Source organism: Phoenix dactylifera, chromosome 5 (assembly GCF_051530095.1).
Source record: "Phoenix dactylifera cultivar Ajwa chromosome 5, Ajwa_hap1_PhDact_Kaust_v1.1, whole genome shotgun sequence".
NCBI classification, from domain to species: Eukaryota; Viridiplantae; Streptophyta; class Magnoliopsida; order Arecales; family Arecaceae; genus Phoenix; species Phoenix dactylifera.
This window is the reverse complement of record NC_143194.1, coordinates 5,223,739-5,249,796: the sequence shown is the minus strand read 5'-3', so window position 1 is coordinate 5,249,796 and position 26,058 is coordinate 5,223,739. Positions and strand designations below refer to the sequence as shown.

General features: G+C 40.4%; 2 protein-coding genes across 4 annotated transcripts; both read left to right on the top strand.

Moving 5' to 3' along the window:
• Positions 1–234: 234 nt before the first annotated feature.
• On the top strand, positions 235–11,922 carry LOC103719255 (uncharacterized). 2 transcript variants are annotated; one of them, XM_008808405.5, is made up of 7 exons: positions 240–1,062; positions 3,375–3,413; positions 3,516–3,586; positions 9,154–9,218; positions 9,308–9,397; positions 9,552–9,644; positions 11,220–11,922. In XM_008808405.5, the coding sequence occupies exons 1-7, from the start codon at positions 461–463 to the stop codon at positions 11,637–11,639; spliced, it is 1,380 nt and encodes a 459-aa protein (XP_008806627.1). In that variant the 5' UTR covers positions 240–460; the 3' UTR covers positions 11,640–11,922. The 2 variants fall into 2 exon arrangements, with proteins under 2 accessions (XP_088577580.1, XP_008806627.1); XM_088721454.1 differs by lacking the exon at positions 9,552–9,644 and having other exon boundaries at positions 235–1,062.
• Positions 11,923–21,650: 9,728 nt separating this feature from the next.
• Positions 21,651–24,544, top strand: LOC103719263 (type IV inositol polyphosphate 5-phosphatase 9-like). 2 transcript variants are annotated; one of them, XM_017845749.4, is made up of 8 exons: positions 21,651–21,878; positions 21,959–22,128; positions 22,226–22,333; positions 22,442–22,781; positions 22,897–23,081; positions 23,766–23,874; positions 23,951–24,102; positions 24,179–24,544. In XM_017845749.4, the coding sequence occupies exons 1-8, from the start codon at positions 21,732–21,734 to the stop codon at positions 24,414–24,416; spliced, it is 1,449 nt and encodes a 482-aa protein (XP_017701238.2). In that variant the 5' UTR covers positions 21,651–21,731; the 3' UTR covers positions 24,417–24,544. The 2 variants fall into 2 exon arrangements, with proteins under 2 accessions (XP_017701238.2, XP_088577579.1); XM_088721453.1 differs by lacking the exon at positions 22,226–22,333.
• Positions 24,545–26,058: the final 1,514 nt, after the last annotated feature.

The window sequence follows — 26,058 nt, the reverse complement described above, 5'->3', positions numbered from 1 at the left end:
GACCGGACCGGAGAAAAGAGAATAAACCCGACCGGTCCAACGTACCCGGTGGACCTCACGACAGCGAGTGCCACGTGGCGCACATCAACCGGGGGAGCCAAACGCGAGGCTACTTCCCAACGTCACGCGGCCAGGCGCCGCAACGGGCCAGGTGATCACACGGACGTAAACAGGACACCTGGCGCCCTCATGGCCCTCCGTTCGATATCATGACGAAAGAGGACAGGGGAGCCCTCCCAGGTTCTTCCTTCGGCTCCCCTCGCCCTCGTTTCTCTCCCTCCTCCCATATAAAACCAAAGGAGGGCGAGGTAATCAAATCCTTCCATCTCAAACCCTAGCTCTAAAATTCTTCTGGGAATCTCTCGTTTCTTCGAGAATTATTGCATTTCCTCTGATTCCCGGGGGGAAAGAGGACGAATTCAGGGAAAAGATTGAATTGTGCACCTCTACATCGGCGTATATGCTTTGTATCGGGGCGAGCCTTGCGGTTACGAGGATCCCCCAGCAGCGCCAGTTTCACGAGGAGAGGAGCCGGAGCTTGGGGATTCAGCGGCGGCGATCGTCGATCGAAATGGATTCCGCGATCAAGCCGGCCACAGCGATCGCGCCGCCGCGGCCCCTGATCATGACGTCGGGGTCGAGCGGGCGCGTGAACGCGCTACTGTCGCTCGTCTCGCTCCACGCCCTCCGGAGCCTGCTGCAGCTCCTGAACGGCTTTATTCTGCTGCTGCTCCTCCCGTTCCGGCGGCGGACTGTGGTGGTGTCGGCGGCGGATAGGCCGCCGGCGACGGTGGCGGTGGCGGGGGAGGTGGTGAGCGGGGCGAGGAAGGGGGCAGGGAGTGGAGGGGCGATGGTGTTGACGGTTCCGGCGGCTATGCTGCCGTGGTGGCCAAGGGAATCCCAGGAGGCGGCGGCGAGGCGGGGGATGGCGATCCGGCGGATGGGGGTGGAGGAGGAGGAGGACGAGGGCCGGAGGAGCGAGCGGGGGTTTGCGCTGTTCACGACGGCGAGAGGGGATACGCTCTTCACCCAGTCGTGGGCGCCCGTTTCCGTTCAAACCAAGTACGCACTCCCTCTCGCTTTCCGAAAAAATATTACTTAAAGTTTCTAAATTTACTATATTACTTTACTTAAGATTATTTGATAGGAATTTTGTTATCTATTTATTTATTTCAACGTATTATTATCGATTTCTGTAAACGGCACCAAAAAAAGAAACAGGAATCCGGACCCGTCTCACAGTCTGGGCTTATTGCATCACTGCGCAGTTTAGAATTGCGGATGTTTTGGGGTTGCGCTCAACTGAAAAAAATACTATTTCCAGAACGAGAAGCCCGTAGAAGGCGGTCGCTTTCTCCGTGTCACATTGTGGGTTCCACTAGAATATTTTTCGGTATACTTTTTTCGGGCTTCTAGTGTTTTCTTTCTTTCATTTATATTTAAATGTTTTACTAACTGTAAATATATGTTACGGTCAGAGCGACACAGGTGATGTCAAACGGTGAGAACCTGCTTTTTGTACCTGATCTTGTTTTTATTTTTAAAGATATATGATATTTTTTTAAAATTATTTTTAGAATAAAAATACTTTTTTCAAACACTTTCTCCTTCCATCGTTATCAACTTGTCAACATCTTCGCCGTTTTCATGGTCGCACCATAAATTTCGTTGCTATCTCTGCTAGCTCTCCATTTACCATTACCGTTATAGCCTCGGTCTTATAACTTCATTACTTTTGCTGCCACCATAACGGTGCCTACACCATTATCAGCTCCGGCATATTATTGGCGCGTTTTTTGCTGCCTATTATTTCTGCCGCTATTATTATTTTAAAAATAAATAATAAGATAAATATATTTATATTTTGAAAATTAAAAAAAGTATATAAAAATAGTGTTTTTGTTTTTATTTTTTGAAAATAAGAAAATTTAAAAGTGATGTACAACAGATGGTAAACTCAGCTAGAGTCAGCAGATCGTCTTGGAAAGCAATCTCATCCTATTTATAATCCACGGTGCCCCGTCTAGCTCGAAGGTTTTTGGTCCCATATGGTTATAGATACCGTAATGTGAAATCTTTTATCTTTCTCTTTCTTATATTTACCAACGGTACGTTTTGTCCTCACTCGCCCACACCATCCATTTTGGCTTTTCTAATCGTGCCGTTAATAATCCCTTCTGCCAAGAGAACATTCTTCTATTGGCACGGTATGGTTGAAAAACCAAAGCTGTGGTCCTCTTTTTTCTTTTTTTATTTTAACATAAAAGATAGAAGACTGAAAGCTGTCAGGGGGTGGCTTTTTTCTGGCGACCTAGTAGTTGATGTTATTAATTTGTTTGGTTTTGTGACCGTTGTAGATTGGGCAGTAGGTTTATGAGGCATCAAAAGATGCTTTTGTTGTTATCATTATTTAAGAATTGAGCACCTAAAGCTTGATTCCTTGAGCATCAATTATTTTTCTGTTGCATATAAGAGTGGGGTGATTCCTTGCTGGCTATTTCTTATGCCAATCCTTTACATAGGAATTATTTGACTTGGGGAAAAGGAAGTAGATGCAAGGAATATGGCATCATCATGTAGGCATTTTGGATAAAGCAATCAATTGCTATGAGCATCCTCATTTATAAGAGTTATTACTTATTCTCTTGGGGTCATTTGCAAGTTAGAGATTCTACTGCATCTCATTCCACATGAGCAGCCCAACAGATTAGTGGTGGTAATTGAAGAGATGTGGCTTACCTTGCTGATACCTGCTTTCATAGGTCCTACATGTAATAGGCAATGCATATATTGTGGGCCTTGGAGTGTCCGATGGCCCTAGTGATTAGTGAATCATGCACCAACCAGCATGCATGTTAAGGGCATCAGGACTTGTTAGGCCATCGGATTTGCTTCTTGGCCCACAAAGCATGCATTGATGGAACCTTAAATTGTGCCTCTAGTAAAATTGTATGTTGTCATGGGCTTGCATTCATGTATTTGACATGTACAATTCATGTGACAGAAAATATATTTGACATGTCATAGTGTCACACTATCACTATATCGGTACAGTATGGTATGAGGCCAATTTGGCGTACTAAGTGTTGGTATGCCTTCCGTATCATATATCGGTACCAAACTGGTACGATACGGTATGCCTCATACTGTCTGGTTCGGTACGATATGACATACCATGATTTTTGGTGTAAATAACCATCAGAAGTTAAATTTTATGACTCTATGTCATAGAGGAGGAATGATGTAGAATCCTTGTACATGTCCATTGTGGCTTGCACCAATGGTTTATCCTTTTTTTCTTTCTAAGTTACAGATTCAGGATTTCAAAACCTCTCTGTTAAAGTCACCTGCTGATTTTTGTTTTTCTGGTGTAGGGGACTGGTGGTTCTTTTGCATGGCCTGAATGAGCACAGGTGTGTAAATATCTCTCTCCATGGAAATTTACTAAGGCAGCTGTAGGAGCTTGTGTAAAAAATTTCAAATTCTGCTGAAGGCAACTATTTTATGTTCAACAGTGGAAGATATAATTATTTCGCGAAGCAACTGAATGATAATGGATTTAAAGTGTATGCAATGGATTGGATTGGTAAGTTATTGACAGGGCATCATCTTCTATTATTTGGATAGTTCTCTCTAGAAGTTGGTCAATTCTATGCTTTACTTAGATAAATATGTAATTTTTGATATGTCATATATCATCTTTTATCTTTGGCAATAGACATATGGTCACCATTTTGGCATTCTTCTAGAATCTTTATCAGAGTAAGGGTCTGTTTAGAAAATTCAGTAGGATTGGGCTAGATTTTATATTAGATTCAAGAAGTGGGTGGTGTTGGAAAAAATATTGGATACCTCGATCTTGGGCTAGACCTACCCCTTTTATGTGGGATATAAGCCGAGGAGAACAACCTCGATCCTAGCCAAGCAACCGACCAACCGAAGGGAGCTCCTCGGCATCAACCGAAGTGAGCTCCTTGGTATCAGCCAAAGAGAACAATTAGAACGTATCGACAAGAACTGACAGTCCTAACAATCAACAGCTCTAGCAGCCCATAGCCGTGGCAACGCCACGGTCTGCATCCCACTAGTGCTGCCTGCCGCCTATGTGGATTAGCACCCACGCCTCGGCCGTACTACAGGCCGTTACTTGTTCATCATTACACGCCACGTCAGATCAGGTAATGACAAAATAGGCTCTCCTATATAAAGAGGCAGCTTGGGGGACTTCAGGTACGCACACAATATTATTCACAAAGACCACACTCTGTTGAAATTCTCTTACTTATATGTTGTTGCCTAGCTATTTTGATTTGGGCATCGGAGGGTTCTTCGCCGGAAACTCTCTGACAAAAGGACATTTTGCAGGCCACATCCGGAGGAGATTCAACTCCTCACCCCTTGGCCAGCCTGCTCAGCTCATCTCCAACCAACCTCAGGGTCATTTGAGCTGCACTTCGACCTCAGCTCAGATTTGGCGGCAATAATTTAGCTCTAGAGGAAGGGTACCAATCCTCGGAACATCAACATTCATCGAAGGGAAAGACAGTTAGTATGAAGTCACAAGGAGCTTGCGACGCATCACGCGCTTCGCAATGCCGCGCTTAAACCTCTCGAGGGTTGTCATAGAGCCCGAAACCTGCTACGTCGGAACAACCCGCCACGCCTGTGGACAATGAGCAATTAAACCTGCTCACTCTAAAGGTGCAGGCACTAGCCATAGCAGTCCAGAGCCTCCAACAGACAGTGGCGCGGCCGGAGCCGGTCCGATTGACCTTGTTCTTTTCTTTTCTTAACCTTGTTCCTGATTGAGTCATTCTTGACTTGTTCTTTCTAAGTCATTCTTGACTCATTTATGCCTTCAAGTGCATGGTCCATGCCGCACGTGAGGAGGGGGGGTGTTAAGACCCGTTATACATTATTGACCTCTTTCCTAATAGCTTAAGTTTTGGACGTCTAGTGGTTGACACAAATGGTGATGGTGGCATTTGAAGTATGCAAGGTGAGAGATATTCTCACATCATATTAAATCTGGTGAATTGTATAGATTACTAAATGACAGCTAGGATATCTGCTCTCCAACAACTTACAACCATAAAATTCTTCTGCGATCTCCCACAAGAATGTTTGACTTTTAGAGTTTATTTGTATACCACACCCAGGATTTTGCCAATATGGCATCCTAAACCTCCCCTTATCCCTATTTGCCAATTAATCCAGGCAAAGTTATATTTATTTGCAAGAAGTGCTTGTTGTTAGGCTACCCTCTCTGATTTGAAATGTTGATCCTGGTTAACTAAACCAAGGGTGCTAAAAGATAGTTGTACCCCTAGTTACTCTCAATTAGGGTCCACTTACAGTAAAGTTAAAAAAAAAACTTCACTCCATTGTTGTTACTTTCCCATTTCCCTAATTTAGTTATGGTTCCTTGATAACTCCCCCCGCCTCCTCACTCTTATCACCATCGCCGATGTCATCGCTAACCATTGGCAATGATGGTTCACTTCTACTTCATCCTTTCCAAGCGCCCCATCACCTCCCTCTACGAGCCCCCTCCACTAGGATCCTTCTCCTGTCATCCTTTGTTGGTCCATCACCTACCTTAGCCACCACCTTGACTGTATCTTTGGCGTCGAGCTTCTCTGCATTTGTAGTGCCGAGCCCTGCCCCACCAACATCCTCTAGACTATCGCCAAGCTTCTCAAGGAACCAAATTTAGGCCACCAAAATATGGCTTTGTGCAAACAAGCACTAAAATTTAAATACAAATAAATTGAGTTCTAATGATAATACCAAGTTTGAAGAATTAAATATAGTAATACTTAATAAATGTGTGAATCACAAGCCTTAAAGTTTAAGCATTTTGAACCTGGAAAGGCTACATGGCTGCATTATCTATATACATATTTAGCCTGATTATTTATAGTGTATAGGTTCGCCGTCTCGGTGCCGGACCCCGTACTGGTGCCACACTAGCACAGTGTCGGTACGGTATGGTACGAAATTTTTTTTAGTGTACGAGTATCGGTATGCCATCCGTATCGGATACCGATACCAAACTAGTACGGTATGGTATGCTCCGTCCCATCCGGTTCAGGCCGGTATGGTGCACCATGGTGTATTCAGCCCTCCTTACCCATACTCGAATTGTCATGTAGGTCTTGATGCTAGACTCCTAGAACTAACAATTGAGCATCGCTTTGATTGAGCATATGACATGTGGCTTTAGTAGGGTTTGTCAATCTTTTTGATGTCTCGTAATGCCACGTGTAAAGAAGGTGGAAGAGTACTCATATAAGAAAACTTTATGAAGTTCAATTAAAAGTATTTACAATTGAAACCCAATTTCAAACTCTATGCATAATTATCAGAAATTGGGGTAAAATGTCTATCTGGGAGCCAATACATGTGCCCTCTTGAGAGCAACTTTGAGTTCTTGTTTTTTTCCCTAGTACATAACTCTTATTTCAAACATGGGCAATTTGCCTATGAAACATCACACCCTTACTCCCTTCTCTACAAATGAAAGTGCTCTAAAACTCAAAACTTTCATTGAAAGAAAAAAATTAAAGAAGCACTAATAGGAGGGAATAAAGGAAAAATAAAAGTAGAGAGGAAGAGGGGAAGAAGCCCTAATTCCTGCAAATGCCAATAGTAATGCTTTCTCCGGGTTCTACTAACAGAACCTAACCCAAGGGCCATTTTACAAATAAATACAACTTTATCTTGGTTGATTTGCAAATTGGGATAAGGGAAGGTTTAATATGCAATATTGGCAAAATCCTAGGTGTGATATGCAAAAAAAATCTAATTTTTAGTCAGTCTTTCTCACTTCTAGATAACCATATTCAGCATCATCTCCACAATTAGGATCAGCTTTGTTAATCTTCATTAACCAAGTATCTTATTCAGGGCTACCTCTAGTGTTATTTCAAGTACTTCCATTTTCTTTTCTACCAACCTTTGTTCAGGTTACTTTAGTTCTTCCCTTTCTGTTACACTCTTCAACACATACTAAACTAGCCTTTCTTACAAGACTCCTGTCCAATCTTCAGCACTAAGACAAAATTTTATATAGCACCATCTCATTAGAAATTCTGTTGAATGATTATACTGAATATGTTCAATCTTTATGTCCCTTGGTATTGGAAAAATTACGGGTGGTGAAGGACCCAAAGTTTCCTTAATGAGTTTCCCGATATGTGGTCAATCTTTTTTTACTTTATGGATGAAATATTTTAATCAACTGCTTATATTTCTTTTGGATCGTATCCTACTTAAGCATAAAGTTTTCTGTCCAACAATTATTATTTTATAATTATCAGGGCTTGTCAGAAATTAATATTCATGGGAATTTAGGATGCCTGATGCATCAAGAACTGTTGGTTGGAAATTTAGCCTGGAGAATCACTTATTCAGTCAAAATTACATTCGTGTTCATCTTTTAAGAAAGTTCTGTCCTGCTATTTGCAAAATATCATCTTCACAATCTATTCATGGGATGAGACTGCCTTACAATTCCACAGATTAGTGCGTAACCTATGTTTGAAGCCCCAGTGTTTTTCAAGAAGTTGTGGGTTTGGTGGACATGTATGACATGAAGTGGTTTGTGCAGGATCTCATGTGGATAAAGTAGAAATTTGGCGTATTTGTCTGTTTGTCCTGGTCCACGTGGCCTGTTTTTGTAGAAAGCTGCCTGCATTGTGTAGCTCACACTAGCCTACTACAAACTTTGATGAGGCTTCTAAGGATTTGTAGGTCTCCACTAAGAAATAATTGAGATGAATTCCTGAGCCTAGGAAAGCACATTTTGGAAATGACTTTGTCTGATGATCACTCTTTTCCAACATTTCACTTGTCTAAGAATATCTTCACTCGGACAAGAGTTCCAAATCATGTGTAGTTATCATGTATGTTTTCCTTTTACTGAATGTAAGGCAATTATGATGTTCATTAATGCGAAGGTCCCTGCAATAAAGTTTACAATTTCTATCTTTTGACAATTCACTTTCTAAATTTCTTATTTTCCATTTTCTGCTTATATAGCTTTTTGATGAAATGTTATGTCTTAAGAACTTGAATTTTGAAACATTCCATGCATGACTTCCTTGATTCTGTGTTGGTTTGGAAACTCTTGTTTGAGTATTGCTGTTGATTGACTTTCAGGAGTACTTGATTCAATTTGTTTTCAGGTTTTCAAAGTACTGTATCACCCATGACTTGGATTAAGATTCCTTATCTTGATTGAGACAAGTCAGGTCAGCTAGTCATTTGTGAATACAGTTGAATATCGAAGTTTGCCAATATATAATAAAAACTTGTAGCTAGATTCACTTGTTCTTTCTGCATGTCCTAATAATAATATTGGAAGCTCAGACTTATAATGTGGTCTGACCGTTTATTTCATGGAGATATACTGAATATCCACATGGATATGGAATATAGTGAGAGCGACACGGATTACTAGTAATGAGTGGTTATTTTATTGCCAAAAAAAATGGATAATCAATTTTTCAAACCGACATATATACACTGACCTGATTGCTAACCATGACTGAAAAATATTGTCCTCGATCTTCATTGAGACAAGGCAAGGCTGCTAGTTGTCTGCATACTACTGAATTTTGAATAAGTTTTGTATAGCAGAAACATCCTGCTTGCTTAGCTGTTTTTTTAGTTTTTGAGATAGGAAGATTGCTGTTATATTCCAAAAAAATGCTTGTTCGTTTCTTTTTCTGATCATCATCCTTGTGCTGATCCACCATTCTGGACTGGTTAATTTGGAAGGCCTTTGTCAGGTTGAACATCACTGAAATATAATATAAGTTTTTGACCGTCACATCTGACAGTTTTATGTCTATCAACAAATAGTCCCTCTATGGACGGTCTTGAAACTTCTGATAATAAGGCCAACCTGGAAGGTTCTATATTGAATTGGTCAGATGTGAGGTTTTCTTCACTGGTTAAAATGCAAACTGTCTGAACTATTAAACAGTGGATCTGTGACTATTCATTTGGGCAGAGCAGAAAGGCAGAATTTGTTTAGTCCAAAAAAAGAAAAAAATATAAAAGAGATGACAATTTATTTTTCAATGTCTGGGTAAAAGTCTTCTACCGTTCTAATATTATTTTTTGCATTCTTTGTTTTCTCCACAGGACATGGAGGAAGTGATTGGCTGCATGGTTATGTTCATTCTCTCAATTATGCAGTTGATGATCTGGTATTGTCACTTGATCAACTTGTGATAATGAAGCACAAAATACATTTGTACTGTATGAATTCTCCAGCTGACAGTTCTTGTGTATACAGAAAGCATTCTTGGAAAAGATATTGTTGGAGAATCCTGGGTTGCCATGCTTTTGCTTTGGTCACTCTACTGGTGGTGCTATTGTTCTGAAGGTATGACACATTCAGGATTATTATATTGGTTAGCATTCAGATTCTTCTATGTTAAGTTTTGCATCTAGTCATTATGCCTAATGTTACACCTTATGTTGCCATGTGTGCTGTGCATTTACATTGAGCTGCTTTGCTGTTTTCTGAATATTTGAAGGCAGCATTGGATCCAAAGGTAAAAGTTTGTGTTGAAGGTGTGGTCTTGACATCACCTGCCATTGGGGTTCAGCCATCTCATCCAATTGTTGCTGTAAGTATATTGCTCTCTTTGGAAATCAGAAGGTCACAGGCACATGTTCTAGACTGCGTTATCCTCAAATGTCCAATGAGTGGCTGCAATGGGTGTTGACGCCACTGTGGGTGTTAGTGCAATAGATATTAACAATGTGATTTCCAGAGTTTTTGCAATATAAAGCTGAATTAATTTTGTTTACCAGTAAACTCTTATGCTGTTATGAATAAGGAATGACTTGAAGTGGAAAAGGGTGGTGCCAATCCTCAAAACCTTGCCAAATTTATATCAAGTGGAAGATCCCCCAGTCACCATGGCTGGAAATTTGACCTTCTTATGATTCCCGATATCACAGTTTTATAGCATAAAGAATCTTTTGTTTGTATACATCATGCTTTTAAGATTTTCTTATGTCAAATTTTCACAGGTTGTTTCTTGGGTTTCTAAACTATGTTAAGGTATATAAATAAACATACGGCAATGTGCTCCTGTGAACCACATGATAAATTGATGAAGCTTTAAACGTTTACTCTTTGTTATTTTAGAGTTTTAATCTTAAAGGAAATTCTCAATTTTAGCTACTAATTTATAAAAAGATATTCCCGGTAACATTGCCACAAAACGTTTTCCTATTATATGCTCATTTGAATAGGAAAGAATAGGCATTATGAAAAATAATTAATAAGATGCTGTTTGATGCCTGTATTAATTTTTGAATCTGAAATTTCTTTCCAGTTAGCTGGACATCGTAATATGTTTCTTGGACTTTTTGTGCTCTTCCTTACACCTAGTTTTGTGGATTAGGAACAATTCTATATTATTGTTATGCTGCACTTGAGATGAGGACTGAATTATTTATTGGCCATGTGGATGCTCAACTTTCCTTTTTGTGGGGTATACCTGAGTCTGAAGGGCTGAAAAGAGCAGAGAGATTCAGGATAAAATTGGCCGAATTAAGGAGGCCACCTGTTCCATAATCCCAAGATTTCTATGATGCCGAAAATCACATGAAGTTCTCATATTCCTGAACTCTTGGGACTATGGGATCAGCGGTCTTCCTGATTCAGTTCATTTCGAAGCCCTTTCCAGCGCTATCAGATATCATGCAAGCTTAAATCTTGAGAATCCAAAAAACAGGCCCTTTGGAATTATTAAATAATTCATTGTCATTCTGCATGCCTCTTACACTAAAGAGTGGCTGATGTCTTCAAAAGCACTAGATAGATATATGAGCCTGGGGAATGCCTAGTTTGTATTTGCTTGTGTCATTATTAATTATTCATTAATAATCATGAGTCAAAGGAAAGCTTATCCTTGAATAATATAAATCCATGGAAAGGCCACTGGTGATTTAGATTAGGTTAGTAGAGATAATGCTGCATTTTCAATGGGAATATGGTAATATATAAATGGAATACACCTTCATTTTTGGTGAGAAAAATTTTATAGCTGCTCAATTTCAATGTTAAAATACCTCTTTCATATTAATAGTCTCATTGGGCAATCACATCTGTTGCTGCTGCAAATGAAAGATTGCATCTACCTATATGAATGTGATTTTTATTATTGGTTTTATTTTGTTCTGAATGGCAGGTCATTGCTCCAATATTCTCCCTATTGGTTCCAAAATACCAATTTAGTGGTTCCTATAGGAGTGGACCGCCTGTTTCCCGTGACCCCGAGGCCGTGAGGGCCAAGTATTCCGACCCACTTGTGTTCACTGGTTCTCTCAGAGTGAGGACTGGTCATGAGATTCTCCGCATAACATCCTACTTGCAGCAGAACCTGAGCAAAGTTGCAGTCCCATTTCTAGTCCTTCATGGCACAGCCGATACGGTAACTGATCCTGAAGCCTCCCAAAGACTCTACAATGAAGCCTCATCGACAGATAAGTCCATCAAACTATATGAAGGCTTCTTGCATGATCTCCTCTTTGAACCTGAAAGGGATCACATAGCAAAAGATATCATTGATTGGTTGAACGCCCGACTTGATGCTATAAACAGAGCATAAAAATATAACTGACAGTGTTGGCAATGATAAAACCATCCAGATAGGAGACGTCCAGCTGAAGCCCATACTGCAACCTTTTCCCCCTGGAATGCCACTTCCTGGGATGGAGGTAGATGCTGTTTTGTGCAGTTGCTTCTTGTATATTTTTAGCGCCAGAGCAAGGCAGCACTGCCATGTTGTATTGAATGAAACTTAATTGTCTAGTGGCTTCGCTGATATATTTATCTGAATTGGATGAAGCTTTTACTGTGCTCGAGCTAATATCTCTGATGGTTTCCTGCGTCTGGGTATGGGCACTTTTTTTCCTTCCTCTTTTTGGATGAGAAATAGGGTCGGAATGCCACTTTATACCACCTACTTCTCCCGCTTTACTACTTTGTTTTGATCTCCTTTTATCACTTGCCCTTTATTTGTTTCCTTATCCGCTCCTATCCTTATTCACCTTCCTCTGATACTTTCTCACCATGCGTATGTGCATGATGGCTTCCAAGGTGAGCTACAGTTTGTGCCCCCTGCCGATAGCCATGGATTACTAAGTTTCATTATGGTCACTGCATGACAAAGCTTTTGCTGCACTCCCATATGTACCCTACAAATTTGTTGGTAAGACCCAGGCATTTCATGTTATTGATTCTGGTCAGAACTCCGGAGATGTTTGCTGCAGTAGGACACGACCACTCACATATGGCTGTTGTATACTAAAGCAAATAGGCCATATAACCACTCACATATGGCTATTGCATACTAAAGCTTATCATGGGTCGGGCTTAGGCGCAACAAAGATCAAATTTTACATAGGCCTAGCCCGAAGTTTGATTAAAAATAACTAGAGTTTAGGTCCAGGGCCCGGACCATGGTCATCTCTAAATTGTGTACCAGCTTGACATTAAGAATGTATTTCTTTATGGGATGGAGAGTACGCATTAGAAATCTCGTCGGCTTTTTTATCCTCCCATGCATATCTACTATCTTTGACACACTCTAGGTCTAGATTTTGTGACCTAGTTCATTGGCTCGAATCACTATAATTTGCTGGTATTTGCGCATGAACATATTATTAAGGTTCTAAAGAGTGTTTTTACTTTAACATTTTTGTACCTCATAATTAGATAAAGTCCAAGTACAATCCCAATTGTTAAATAAATTTTGGTTTTTTGGACGAAAATTTTATATCAAGATCTGCAATTTCAATAGAGAATATTGTGTATAATACCTAATCGATATGGTACAGTACCAAAATATATCATATTGATACTTAGTATATAATGTATATTGGCATGGTGCCGGTATAGTATTTTTTAGTTTTTTAATTTTGTATTTTTGAATATTATTTTTAGTTTTATGGATGTTTAAAAGGAAACAAAAAAAAAGAAGGAAGAAAGAAGAAATGACAAGAAAGAGAGAAAGGAAAGATCTTTAGGATTTATAATCCTAAAGGATCCTAATCCTAGGATGTGAACTTGAACGTATAAAGATGTATATATATGTGTGTACTCGCATTCCATTAACAAGGACAATAGTTGCGCTCCTCATGCCCATCTTGAGTGTTGATCTGCAGCATGAAGTCAGAAGTCATTATGCATGATCATCATGATGAGCCTAAAGAAGAATCAGATAGCCAGCATATTCTCAAAAAAAAAAAAAAAAAAAATTGGCACAATAAGCACCGCAAATACTTCAAGCTTCTCTCTCTACACTCTTTCTGTAAGAGAGAACCTGACTAATTTCCCTATTCGTGCAATCACTAGGTTTTGGTAGAATTATAGCTCTATGAAGCTTCGTTTCATCCAATTTACTGCTGATTAAGTTTTGGCATCAGAATAGGTCTGTTTTGTGTTCATTTTGATATTGAAACAAATCGATCTAGGTTCTTTAATGTTGGGTTTGGTCTAAATTCTTGGATCAGGTCAAATCTCATATATTGGACCATATTGATGGAAATGACCTGGGTGTTACCTCAATGGTCATACCCCAGCACTTACAAATCTTGTAGTGATATTGTTTTTATTTTAAATACCTAAATAATTAACTCAAAAAATGGAAAAGGCTTCTGCCAAAGGAGATTTTGTATGAACGAGTACATATCTAGCTCATGCTCACACCTTCAGTCCTTAGATGTAACAAAATCTGAGCTTCTAAATGCTCTGTATCCATAATATCAACCATTTGAAGAAGCATCTTCTCTTTCCAAAAAACAAAACCCGAACGAGTATATAAACAAAGTTTATCTCAGGTACTTCGAAACCTAAAGTATTATTTTCTTTGTTTTATTCAAAGAACTTGGAGGGCCTATTCCCCTGTCAGGACTTTTTGCCTACCTAATCCCTACGTTGGCTGGAGCCTAGGCTCCCGGACAAACTGAGCTATTGCTTGCAGAATAAAGATCTATGGATATAGAGGTTGAAGCAAGTCCCCATATCCTTTGGAAATGAACCTCGCCCATGACAAGAATCTAAATTAGTATTTAGCAGTGATGAAAGAAATATAGGATACCTTGACCTTGGCAACCTTGGGATAAATGAAGATAGGCAACTTTGGCCCTAACTAAGAAGCCAACCGACCGAGATGAGTAACTTCGCCTCTGACCAAGGAGCCTATTGACACGTATCAACAAGAACCAACAGTCTTGGCAATCGGCGATCGTGATAGCGACTGACCGTTGTAACAATTCTTCATTCGGTGCACGGTCGATACTGTACGTCGCCCATGCCGAGGCCATACTACTAGCAGCCACTTGACCGCTGGTGCATGCCGACCCAGGTAACGACAAAACCGACTCTCCAATATAAAAGGGCAGTCTGGAGGACCTCAGGTATGCAATGACACATATTACGCAATATCATAGCCACACTCTGCTGAAATTTTTTCTCTTCTATATTGTTGCCTCTCTATTCTAACTTAGGCATCGAAGGGTCCCCCACAGAAAACTCTCCAGGAAGTAGACTTTCTGCAATCTATCCCCGGAAGAGACCAGCATCTGACACCTCAACCAGCCTGCTCAGCTCGTCTTCAGCCGACCTTAGGGTCATCCAAATTGAGCTCCGACCTCGATCCGGATTCTGCGGCAACAGATTGGCGCTAGAAGAAGGGCCCTACCCCAACGACATTGGTATCAAACAAAGGGTGGAATCGTCAACATAAGGCTGCGAGGAGCACGCGCTACGTCATATGCCTCACAATGTCGTGCTTCGGCCTTGCAAGGATTGCTGCAAATCTCGAAACCTGCTCTGCTAGAAGAACCTGTTGCGCTTGTGGACAATGAGCACTTCAACCTGGGTGTAGGCACTGATCACAATAGTCCATGGCCTGCAGCAAATAGCAGCATTACCAGAGCTGGTCCGATTGAAATCTGGTTAGCCGAGCCGCTACTCTCAGTCGTTGGCGCACCACATGCACCTGGTCAGCCATCGCTCCCCAGATTGGGATTCGGAGCGGTCTCGCCGGAGTAGATGTACTTGGCAGAGCAGTTCCGGTCGGGAGAGTTTTCGGCGGAGGATCCTTTGATGCCTAAATCATAATAGAGAGGTAACAATATGGAAGGAAAAGATTTTAGCAGAGTGTGGTTCTGATATTGTGTAGTGCACATTATTGCGTACCTGAGGTCCCCCGAAGTGCCCTTTTATATAGAAGAGTCAATTTTGTCGTTACCTAGATTAGCGTGCACCAATGATCAGGTGGCAGCCAGTAGTACGACCTCGGCGTAGGCGGCATATGTACTGACCATGAGTCGAATGCGGAACTGTTGTGATAGCCAATCGCTGTCCAGATGGCTGATTGCTAAGACTGTCAGTCTTTATCGGCACATGTCGATCATTTTCTTGATCGGAGGCAAAACTGTTCACCTCGGTCAGTTGGCTCCTCTATCGGAGGCAAAATTGTTCACCTCGGTTGGCGGGCTCCTCGATTGAGGCCAAAGTTGTATGCCTTGATTTATGCTGAGGTTGTCAAAGTTGTTCGAGTCCGAGGTTGCGGTGTTCGATATTTCTCCTACACATAGCAAATGTAGGCTCCAGGGGTGATATGTTTCGACATGGCTGATATGGACGCCGTGGAAACCACCACGGCAGCCACACAAGCGGCAGCCTCCTCAGGGATGCCGGCCACCCTTGTACTTTTCTACTATGTAAGTAATACTGATATGAGCTTAGCCACTTTCACACCGAAAAAAGTAAATTTGAGATTACTTTCAACAGTTGTTCCTCACAATTTGTTTGACTTCGTCTAAGGCTTAAAACAATTTCTTCACAATATAAGATATAATCCGAATGGGATAGTGGTTGTCGTTGGGATCAGACATGGATTTTTTTCCACCTTCCTCATCATCATCTCTCACCACTAATAAATAAGTGAGCAACTCCTTCTTTTATTCATGCAACTTGTGCTTACACTATAGAATAATGCAGCAATAATTGCATTAGAATAAGGGGTATGTTAATCTAGTAATATCCATGCCTAGTTGTGTATGTATGTGGGGCCGCATATGTAGATACTTTGCCCTCTTGCTAGGTTTGTGGCTGATATTTTTCCACCCAAATCTATTTTCATGAATAAGAGGTTACTTATCTACGATTCTGTATTGAATTAGAAATACTTCTAATACACCCACCAATGGAAGTGCTCACTCTGAAAATATTTGCTGTTGGGGTTGAAATTTGGCCTGAGGGTGACCATGCCGGAGGAAGCCAAGAAGACGCCGGCCGGAACGGAGAAAGAGGGCCACCTCCTGCACTCCAGGTACCTGCACAAAGTTTTAGCCGGAAATTTCGGCCAAGGCCCTCCAATGGCTAAGTTAGAGTTGATTCAGCCTTTTCCGGGCCAAAAGTCCTTGGGTGTTTTTGATACGGTTTATTTATAGTTCTCACAAGGGCAAGGGTGCCCAGGTGGTGGAGGTATGGTCTATCTTCATCATAGGAGGAGATGGTCTTGGCCAGGTGACGTGCGGCCAAGGCCAGGGCTCGCTTGTGGCACATGGTTTGGCCAATCCTTATGCACGACATGGTGTTGGCTGGTGTGCCAGGATATGGCTCTTGGCAGGTGTGGTAGGGTATGGCCATACGTGGCAGCAAGTAAGGCTGATCAGCAGCAAGGCATAGTCCATGGTCCTTGAATTGCTTTGTATTGCTTACGGAGGGTCTTTCTCTAACTCCTTTTATAAGATGAGGGTTTCAACCGTTACCTGTAAGTCTTGGGCCGAACCGTGATCAGCTGGTCATTAGCTAGAGGCGGCGTGAATCACGGAGATTAAGGTTGACAGGGCCAAGGTCGGCTTGGGCTCGTATCGAGGTCGGCTCGGCCTTCGACAAGGTCTGAGGCCGGCCTGGCCTTTGGCCGAGGTCGACTCGGCTTTTGACAGAGTCCGAGGTTGGTCTGGCTCTTAGCGAGACCGAGGTCTGGCATGCTCGGCTGTGAGGTCTGCTCGGCCGGAATTGGGTGGCTCCACGCTGGAGTAGGACGATCCATTTTGCCTTCCATCATTTGCTATTAGGATTGATTATGTTATAAGAAAATTCACCAATTTATTTATGGAACTAGGGATTCCATATCTAACAACGAAGTGTTACTGTTGAAAAACAACTGTTTATTTTGTATTTGTGTCGTAGTGTATATATGATTCTCTTTCTGAAATTTATATGACAACATAAAGATTCTTCTGAGCATTTGAACATTTGCGTGGATAAGTGGATAAAAATATATTATTCGACTTTACACAAGTAGTTAGCAAAAAAGAAAAATAAATGCATCTAAAACTACGATAGTATATGATCATAGAGAGCCAACGAAACATAAAGTAGTTGGAGAGCACTAACTTTATCTTATTTATAACTTCGGAGGGTGAAACTGTAATTATCTAGTTAATCTATTGAATTATGAAATTTAAAAAAGAGAAAACTTATTCATAGATGACGCTAGAAATTTTATAAGATAAAACAACCATTACTTAAAAAGGTTGATATGTTGCAACTTGTTATATAAAGAACATTAAAAGAATGCTAATAATAAACAGATGACGTATGTTGCATTCTTTTTTAAAGCAAAAGATGACGAATGTTACATCAATTAGTTTGAAAGCATGAAAATTAACTTTTTGAGAGAAAAACCCATTGAAAAAATACTTAAAGAATGAGTCCCCATCTTTAACGTAAAGACCTCTCAATCCTTGCCTGCTGGCTAGCAGCAAGATCCAAACTCCAGACTCTCTCTCTCTCCCTCTCTCTCTCAAAAGCATGTGTGTATGTATGCATGTATACATATCTACACATATACACTCACAAATTATTAATTGGGGTAATTAATTCTCCACCCTTCAAAAGATCACGCTATAACAAAAAGTCCCCGTTGACCGGTCTTAAAATCTTCCGTCCATTATCTCTATTAAGTTTAATTCTCAGTCCTTGAGCCCTTTTTGTTTTTTTAAAAAATACCGAAAATACCCCTGCCCTTTTTGATCTCCCATTCCCAGAAGAAGAAGAAGAAACAGGGGCAGCCGCCACCGACCACAGCCCGTCCCCGCCCGAGATCCCTCCCGCGGCCGCCACCGGCCCCGTCTCGCTCCCTCCCGAGCCCCGTCCCGCGGCCCTGCCCCCTTCCGTGCCCCTTCCCCTTCTAATCTCCCGTTCTCAGAAGAAAAGAAGAAAAAGGCCCGGCCGCCGCCGGCCTCTGCTCGCCCCTTCTCGAGCCCCCTCCTGCGGCCTTATCCCCTCCCACGGCCCGCCCCCGCCCGAGCTCCCTCTGATGCATTACGTTATTCGTTTGACTTCTTCACCATGTAGAAAGCATAAATACAGTCCGATGAATATAATTTTTTCATTGCTTTAAGGAGGCATGCTTTCTTTTCTTTTTTTTTTTTCTTTTTGAATGTATTGGAGGCCTAACTCCTAAGCTAACCAGTTGAAGGATGCTTGGTTCAAAATGAATTCAGATATCAGTTCAATGTGTGTCACATATTGTATCTTAATCTTGATATGGAAGAATGGTGAAAATAGTGGACAAACTTAGTTTTCTTTGAGTAACATTATTTTTTACAAGAAAGAAACCAGTTGTTTGTTGCCTCACAGTGACCTTAGTAATGCTTGGCCTCATTTCTTAAGAACCTCAAGTTCTTTTTTATGCCGTCACTTCATCATTATGACCTGCACACAAAAAACTATACATCGTAAGAAATATTTTATTTCAATCTAAATGCCGCCAGTTACCATCTTCAAAGAATAGCCTCAATATTTTGGTACACATACATCAGTTCTTCATCCAAACAGTTTTGCTGAGGACTAATGTGTCATGACAAAAGGGAAAGGAAAAAATATGCAGTGTTATCTTAAAGAACACATAGCAGAACACAGGGCATAATTAAGTAGTCTTGGTAGCCTGAACATTTGGCTGCTGCCAGAGTAGAAGCTGGTGAAAGTTAAAGTAGCAAGTGAAAGAAGTGAAAGAGTACGAAAATCTAGCAGCTTGATCTTAAGAAGCTTCTGGGATGGCTGGTAGTAGAAGAAACTCTCATGATCTCTTAAGTAATTTCAGTAAGTAGGACAAAGTTGAATTATCTCAGCTCATGTTTTCTTTTTGTACCTCTAACCATTTGAAATATATTCCCTTTTTTTATCTTGGGTAAAAAAGGTGTCCAACGCCCTCTGTTTCTAAGATAATTAAGCCTAGAAAAAAGACATGCAGAGCCTTGGCTGCAGACTGATGGTGGTACATGATGGTTCCTATTACATTCTATTAAAAAACATGTGGCAAGGCAATTTCCACAATTGTAGGAGCTAAAACTAAGCCTGCGAGACAATAATAAAACATGCATATGACTGAATACATAAGCTTATTCCGCGATGTTCTCTTAGAAATGAATCATATGCTTTCAGGTGTAACAACTCAGGACCTCATCCAAAAAAGCTAGCCGGAAGGTATTTTTTGAGTTTTTTTAATCATGCATAAGTATCTAAGATCTTCTCGGTGAATAACTGATGTGTGGCCAAACACATGCTCGCATGAGTTCTTACATATTTTTCCTATTTAAGTTCTGACGTTCTCGTCAGACTAAGGGTTCAAATCCATTCAAATATAATCGCAAGCACTACGATCGGCCTGTGGTCGGCCTCCAAGAACTTGTGCTGCAGTGTCCTCTAATTCACATAGGCTATAGGCCGAGTTCACTCTGATACCATTTGTCACAATACAGGATCTCACCCAAAAAAAAGCTAGTCGAAAGATATTTTTTGGGGCTTCTTAGTTTTGTATAAGTACCTAAGATCTCCTCAGTGAATAACCGATGTGGAACTAAACACATGCCTGCACGGATCCTCACATACTCTCCCTATTCAAGCTCTGATGTCTTTGTGAGGCTAAGAGTTCAAATCCATTTAAATCTAATCACAAGCACCACGATTGGCCTGTGGTTAGCCTCCATGAACCTATACTGCAGTGTCTCATAGTCTACATAGGCTATGAGCCGAGTTCGTTCCGATACCATTTGTAACAAACTAGAACCTTACCTAAAAGGCTGGTCGGAAGGTATTTTTTGGGTTCCTTAGTCCTGTATAAGTATCCAAGATTTTCTCAGCGAATAATCAATATGGGACTAAACACATGCCTGCATGAGTCCTCGCATCAGGAACATAACATCTTATAAACAGATGCTATCCAGTGCTATGCTACTCCACTTTCCTCATTGGAACATTAAAAGTAGTCACAGAAAAGGGAGTTTTCTAATCTTTTCTTTGTGGTACTATAGAAGAAGGCACCTAAAAAGTTGTAGAGTTAAACATTTGAATGTGAAAAGATCCATTGTGCATTGAAATATTGTGAAGACGAGCACATTATTAGCTTATGTACATATAAGAATGATAATATCATAAACAAAGCAACGAGGCTCCTTGTGATCTTGGAGCCTAATAACTCATAGTTGCTACTTTTCAATACTAAACTTTACAATGATGATATTTTGGTAGAGAAGTTGCAACTGCACCTTAATATGATTTCGCTCGTTGGTTGGTTACCTTCTAGAGACTTCAATTCAGTAGCAGCCTCATGAGAATCCAAACAGAATATAATCTAGAAACAAGGCTCTTTTCTCTCTCTCCAGCCTCTTCTTCCTGCTCATGTTTCTCCTGATTCATCATTGCACTCTTGCAGCATGGCCTCGACAACAAGTATGAAATCCATCAAGTCAACTCTATATTCAGCAGAGTTCAGACATAGTGGCATTTAATGATCATTTTTGTCGAAAATTTCATTCATGGTTTGCAGAGCCAATGATCAATTGGATATATATACAAGATGAATTGAACTTGGGGGCAGTACTCTGAGTGCAAAGAGAGATAAAATAGTTGAAAGATAAAAGAGAAAATGAAAAAAAAATGTACAATTAAGATGAAAGTACTAACAATATCTGAAAAATGAAATAAACTACTGAAGTAAAAATGTTATGGGGCAATAACCTAAAAATTTGACCAAATTAATAACCTGCTCTTTCTATGACCCTCTTAGCTGAGATTTTCTTATTTATATCTATTCTGGCTCGGCGATCCCACCCACCCACCCAGGCCATTTTCTTTTATGACATAGGTGGGAACAGAGGAAGGGGTAGGATTGACTATGGATTCAAGTCATAGCATAGAGTTTCATAAAATCCGTACAATTTTTTCAATCTAAATCAAGCATTATATACTACTCCTCCGACGACTATGGGCAAGTTTCTAAGCGAACTATCTAATAGCCAATCCAACCTTAAACACATACACATGAGCACAAAAGTTGCCTAACCAAGTTGCTCATGTGCGAGCAGGCCTATGTGGACATGACCATCCCTACCCTCCCAACCTTTCCCTAGCCTTCATCAACCAATCTTTAGACATCAAATAAGAGAAGTCCAAGCAGGAACATTCTAGATTGTAGTCTCACTAGAGACCACGGTCCCTCATTCTCCCATCTCCTTCCCCATCTGACCAATATCTCAAACAATGAACAAGTTCCCACCAATAAGAAAGTAGTTTGATTTGCATTATCCTCAACGTCACACCTATTGCTCCTTTCCCCTCCAACTTGCCAAACTATATCTTTTAGTGTTTGCCAAGGCTTCTTATTAGGCTCCCACACATGAACTCCCTCCCTCCTCCCTCTACCTTTTTCTCCATTCATGCACCCCTACATCCAATCCTTCATTCTCCTTTCCTTCTGCTCACAAGCCTCTCCCTCCCTCCGCCATCTCCTAGCGTCATGCAACCCGACCGAAAGTTTGGAGAAGTAAGCATCCCTCTCTTTAGTTTCCCCCTCCAAAACAAAGATTAAAAATCAAAAGATGGTAACTACTTATGTTGTTTTAGGTCATGTGGCCAAAGCTGGTGGCCAACAAGCTCCTCTGCTGGCCGCTGAGTAGCAATCACTTTGCCACCGACTTCTCAGCCACTGAAAGCTTGCCTGATGTCAATGGTTTGGACCATCCAACCTTGCCTGAGAGGCCACTTAATGATCACAAGGGCAGACTTAAGTACAAGTGAGCTCCAAAACTATAAATTCAGCTTTGCAGTTGTATTAGATTCCAATGAGGATAACTTTAACATGACTCTGCTTTCTCTTGTTTCTTGTTTAAGAGTGTTTGTCGGCACTTGGAACGTTGGAGGGGTGGTGCCAAGTGATGATTTGAATTTGGAGGATTGGTTGGACACCAATAATAATTCTTATGATATATATGTTCTTGGGTACTTGTATAACTTCTTCCAGTTAGAATTAGCTAAAAATGACTAATAGCAATGACAAGGTTACAAGAACTAGGCTCTTACTCGTCAGATATCACTGCTCCATTGCAGGTTCCAAGAGATTGTGCCGCTTAGTGTTAAGAATATCCTAGGCCCCCAAAAGTGCAGGATACCTATGAGATGGAACTCGCTCATTCGAACGGCACTGAGAAAGTCTCTTACCAACCAAAAGAGAATCCAAGAATCCAAGGTAGGGGAGAAGCAAAAGGTGCACCCAGCCAAGGATGGCAGTTCCAGGGAGCGCACAGCGCAGGACTTCAGATGCATCATAAGCAAACAGATGGTTGGAATTTTGGCCTCGGTTTGGGTGAGAGGTGATCTCTGGCAGCATGTTCGCCACCCAAGTGTCTCATGCGTTGGTTGTGGCATCATGGGCTGCTTAGGGAACAAGGTCAGCCATCTTTTTCCAAAACATAAACTGATACTAGATATCAAAACTAAAATTAGATGGCATTGAGATATAGATGTTGAAACTTGGAGTTTTTGGACATTCTTTTTGTGCACAGGGTTCAGTTTCTGTGAGATTTTACTTGCTTGAAACCAGCTTCTGCTTTGTATGCTGCCATTTGGCTTCGGGTGGGAAAGAAGGGGACAAGGTGCACAGAAATTCAGATGCCATGGATATATTTTCAAGAACAAGTTTTCCTCGTGGCCCTTCTCTTAATCTGCCGCAGAAGATCCTGGATCATGAGTAAGTTAGCAAATTCCCAATAAAATTATAGCATGCATAACATTATTTGATTCTTGTTAATATTCTATGGATCTGGGTTGTGAAGTCTTGTATTTTTCCATTTGCTGACATAATAAAAGAAGTGACAGATTTCATTTAGATACACAAAAACTCAAGCAACTACCCACTTGTATCTCTAATATTATAATATAGCATTTTTTATTCAAAATTGATTTTAGTCTATAGAATTAATTCTTAGGATAGATTATACTGTGCGGGCTTATGTTACTATCAAATTAGGTACTTGAAAGTTGGGATACTCTCGATCATATATACTTCAAATCAGATCGTATTGCATGCAATCTTCTGTCATGTTAATAAAAAATATCGATCGAAAATGATTGATCTTGTTGCCATGATAAAAGGTTAAACCACCATAAAGAGAATCTTCACTCACTACATGCACCAAATTAGCATAGATCATGAAGTGATAAAGGGAGAATCAGAACTTTGTGCTATGAAAAGCATAGCAATCAACCAGGATAAATTATACAATGCTCGGAGTACCTAAAGCAAGTCTAGTGGTAGAAACATCAATTAAGAGTTTTTATTCTTTGAAGTAAATTAAGCCATTCTTCAAGTTATAGATTAATTACCATAGCAGCTCTCATCAAGCTCCACTTAATTTAAATTTATTCCGTGCAGTCGTATAGTCTTATTGGGCGACTTAAACTATAGAATCTCCTTGCCAGAGGCCAAGACGCGGTCACTAGTGGAACAGAAGGAGTGGAACATCTTGTTAGAGAAGGATCAGGTAGAGATGTTTTACATTTTGCATCCATGCATTGATTCATACTATCAAAATGTCTCTGATATTAATCAAATTGTAGTTAAGGATTGAGGTCTCTGAGGGTCGGGTGTTCGAAGGTTGGAATGAGGGGGTGATTGCATTCTCCCCCACATATAAATATTACCAAAACTCAGATGCGTACTATGGATGTGCTCAGGGTAAAAAGGGTGAAAAAAGGAGAGCCCCAGCATGGTGAGTAAAATGTAAGTTACAATGTCCAATATAAAATATTTATTTAGTGTCATTCATAAGTATAGCAATTTTGTAGGTGCGATCGAATTTTATGGCACGGTAAGGGCTTGAAGCAAAAACAATATGAGAGATGCAAGTCAAGTTTGTCTGATCATCGATCAGTGCGGGCAATTTTCACTGCTGAAGTCGAGGTTGTAAGAAATTTCAGCTCCCCGCGAAGCTTGTTGTCAGATACAGTTGATCACATCATGGAACATCTTGATTTGTTATCTAATAATGGCCTAAGCAATGGAAGACCGACTTTACAACTTTAAATGCTCGTTGCTCTTATTTTTTCAGGTCTCTATAAGAATCTGTCTTTTTCTCATTGCAATCGAATGGAACATGACAATTGAATTGCAATTTGAAATTCACTATCTAATGGCTCAAAAGCATTTCTTAAGAACTTTCCGAATTAACTTTGGCTACTACAATCTGACATCTATGTGAAGACCTCCTAAATTAAAGTGGTTATATTTAAAATTTTGTAATCTTATATGGGTTTGTACTGCATAAGGTGGTTTTTAGATGCATTATCATGCTGTATCAGAGAGAATGTCAAAGGCATCAGATCCTTAACCAAAAATGAACGGCAACTTTCGTTATGATTGAGAATGCATGGAGAATGAGAGGAAAAAAAGATGTTGGAGAAGTTAGAGATGCACACCAAAATATCTTAAGTTTCGGGGGTACTATAAATCACATTTTAGATGGATGGTCATGTCCTCCATATATACACTGATGATGTTTAAGTTCTAGTTCCAGCTGATTGATCGACTACCGATCACTCAAACCAACAATCACAGCCTATGATCCAGTGATCTAGCATGTTATTTTTGTTCTCATCAAGGCACCCCAAGAGTGCATTCTCTACCTTTTAAGCTCCAAATGAATAATAATGAGACTGAGAAACTCAGCATGTGAAACAAAGTAAAAGAATGAAAAATAGAAACATTTCAACCGATAGATTCTGAGCAGCAATTATCTGAAGAGAAAGCAGTACATGAAATAGATAATGATACTTTTGTGTTACTTGGGAAATAGATTCCGGCCTTGTGTCTGGCACCCTTCTCATCTTAGGACTGACCACTGCACGGTATGAGAACAGTAAGGATAAAAAAACCTGACTAATTCCTTAAAAGAAATAACTCATTTACTTCAGGATGTGATGCTTTTCTACTGATCAGTGACTTGCATGGATTTGAACCAAGTCATAGATCGATGTATTTGATTTGATGGCATAAGTTGTCTCGCTACGAGCTTCTAAATATATGATTCTTCTGTGGTCTTATTAGTCAGATTAGAGTGACTCTCAATATAACCTTAATAAATGACAACTCATTGTGTTCGATATTTTTAGATTTGTGGGGGCTTTTTGCCCCCATCTTCTTGTCCTTGTCACTAAAACCATGCTAATAGTAGCAGGAAGCATCTCCCCTGAAAATAAATTATTGAGTTGGAATGTCTCTCTTGCCATTAGATTTGTGATAGACAATTATAGCAGTCAGCATCTCCTCTAAACATTATTGTGTTATAATGTCTTTTTAGCCATTAGATATGTGATAGACAACTATAGCTTGCTGATCAATAAGTACAGCATGGATTTATTTCTGGAGAAGTCCATTTGTTCATCAGGTTATCAGTTAATTTAGCATTCAAAAAACAGTCTCCTCTAGTCTGTATTGTGAGTCTCAGTGGTTAACACTTGCTCAGACTCCAACTCAGTGGTGATTCAGAGGCTCTTAAATTTAAATAAAGACTCAACAACCTGTCCTCATGAAAGATTAACTGATTTTGAACCATTCATCGCTGCTGTCTGCAGTGGTTAGACCAACGAAATAATCATGCCGATCTTCTGCGGGAGTTAGCAAAACATATCTTTCTTTACCTATGTAAGTACTAACATAGGATTTTTTT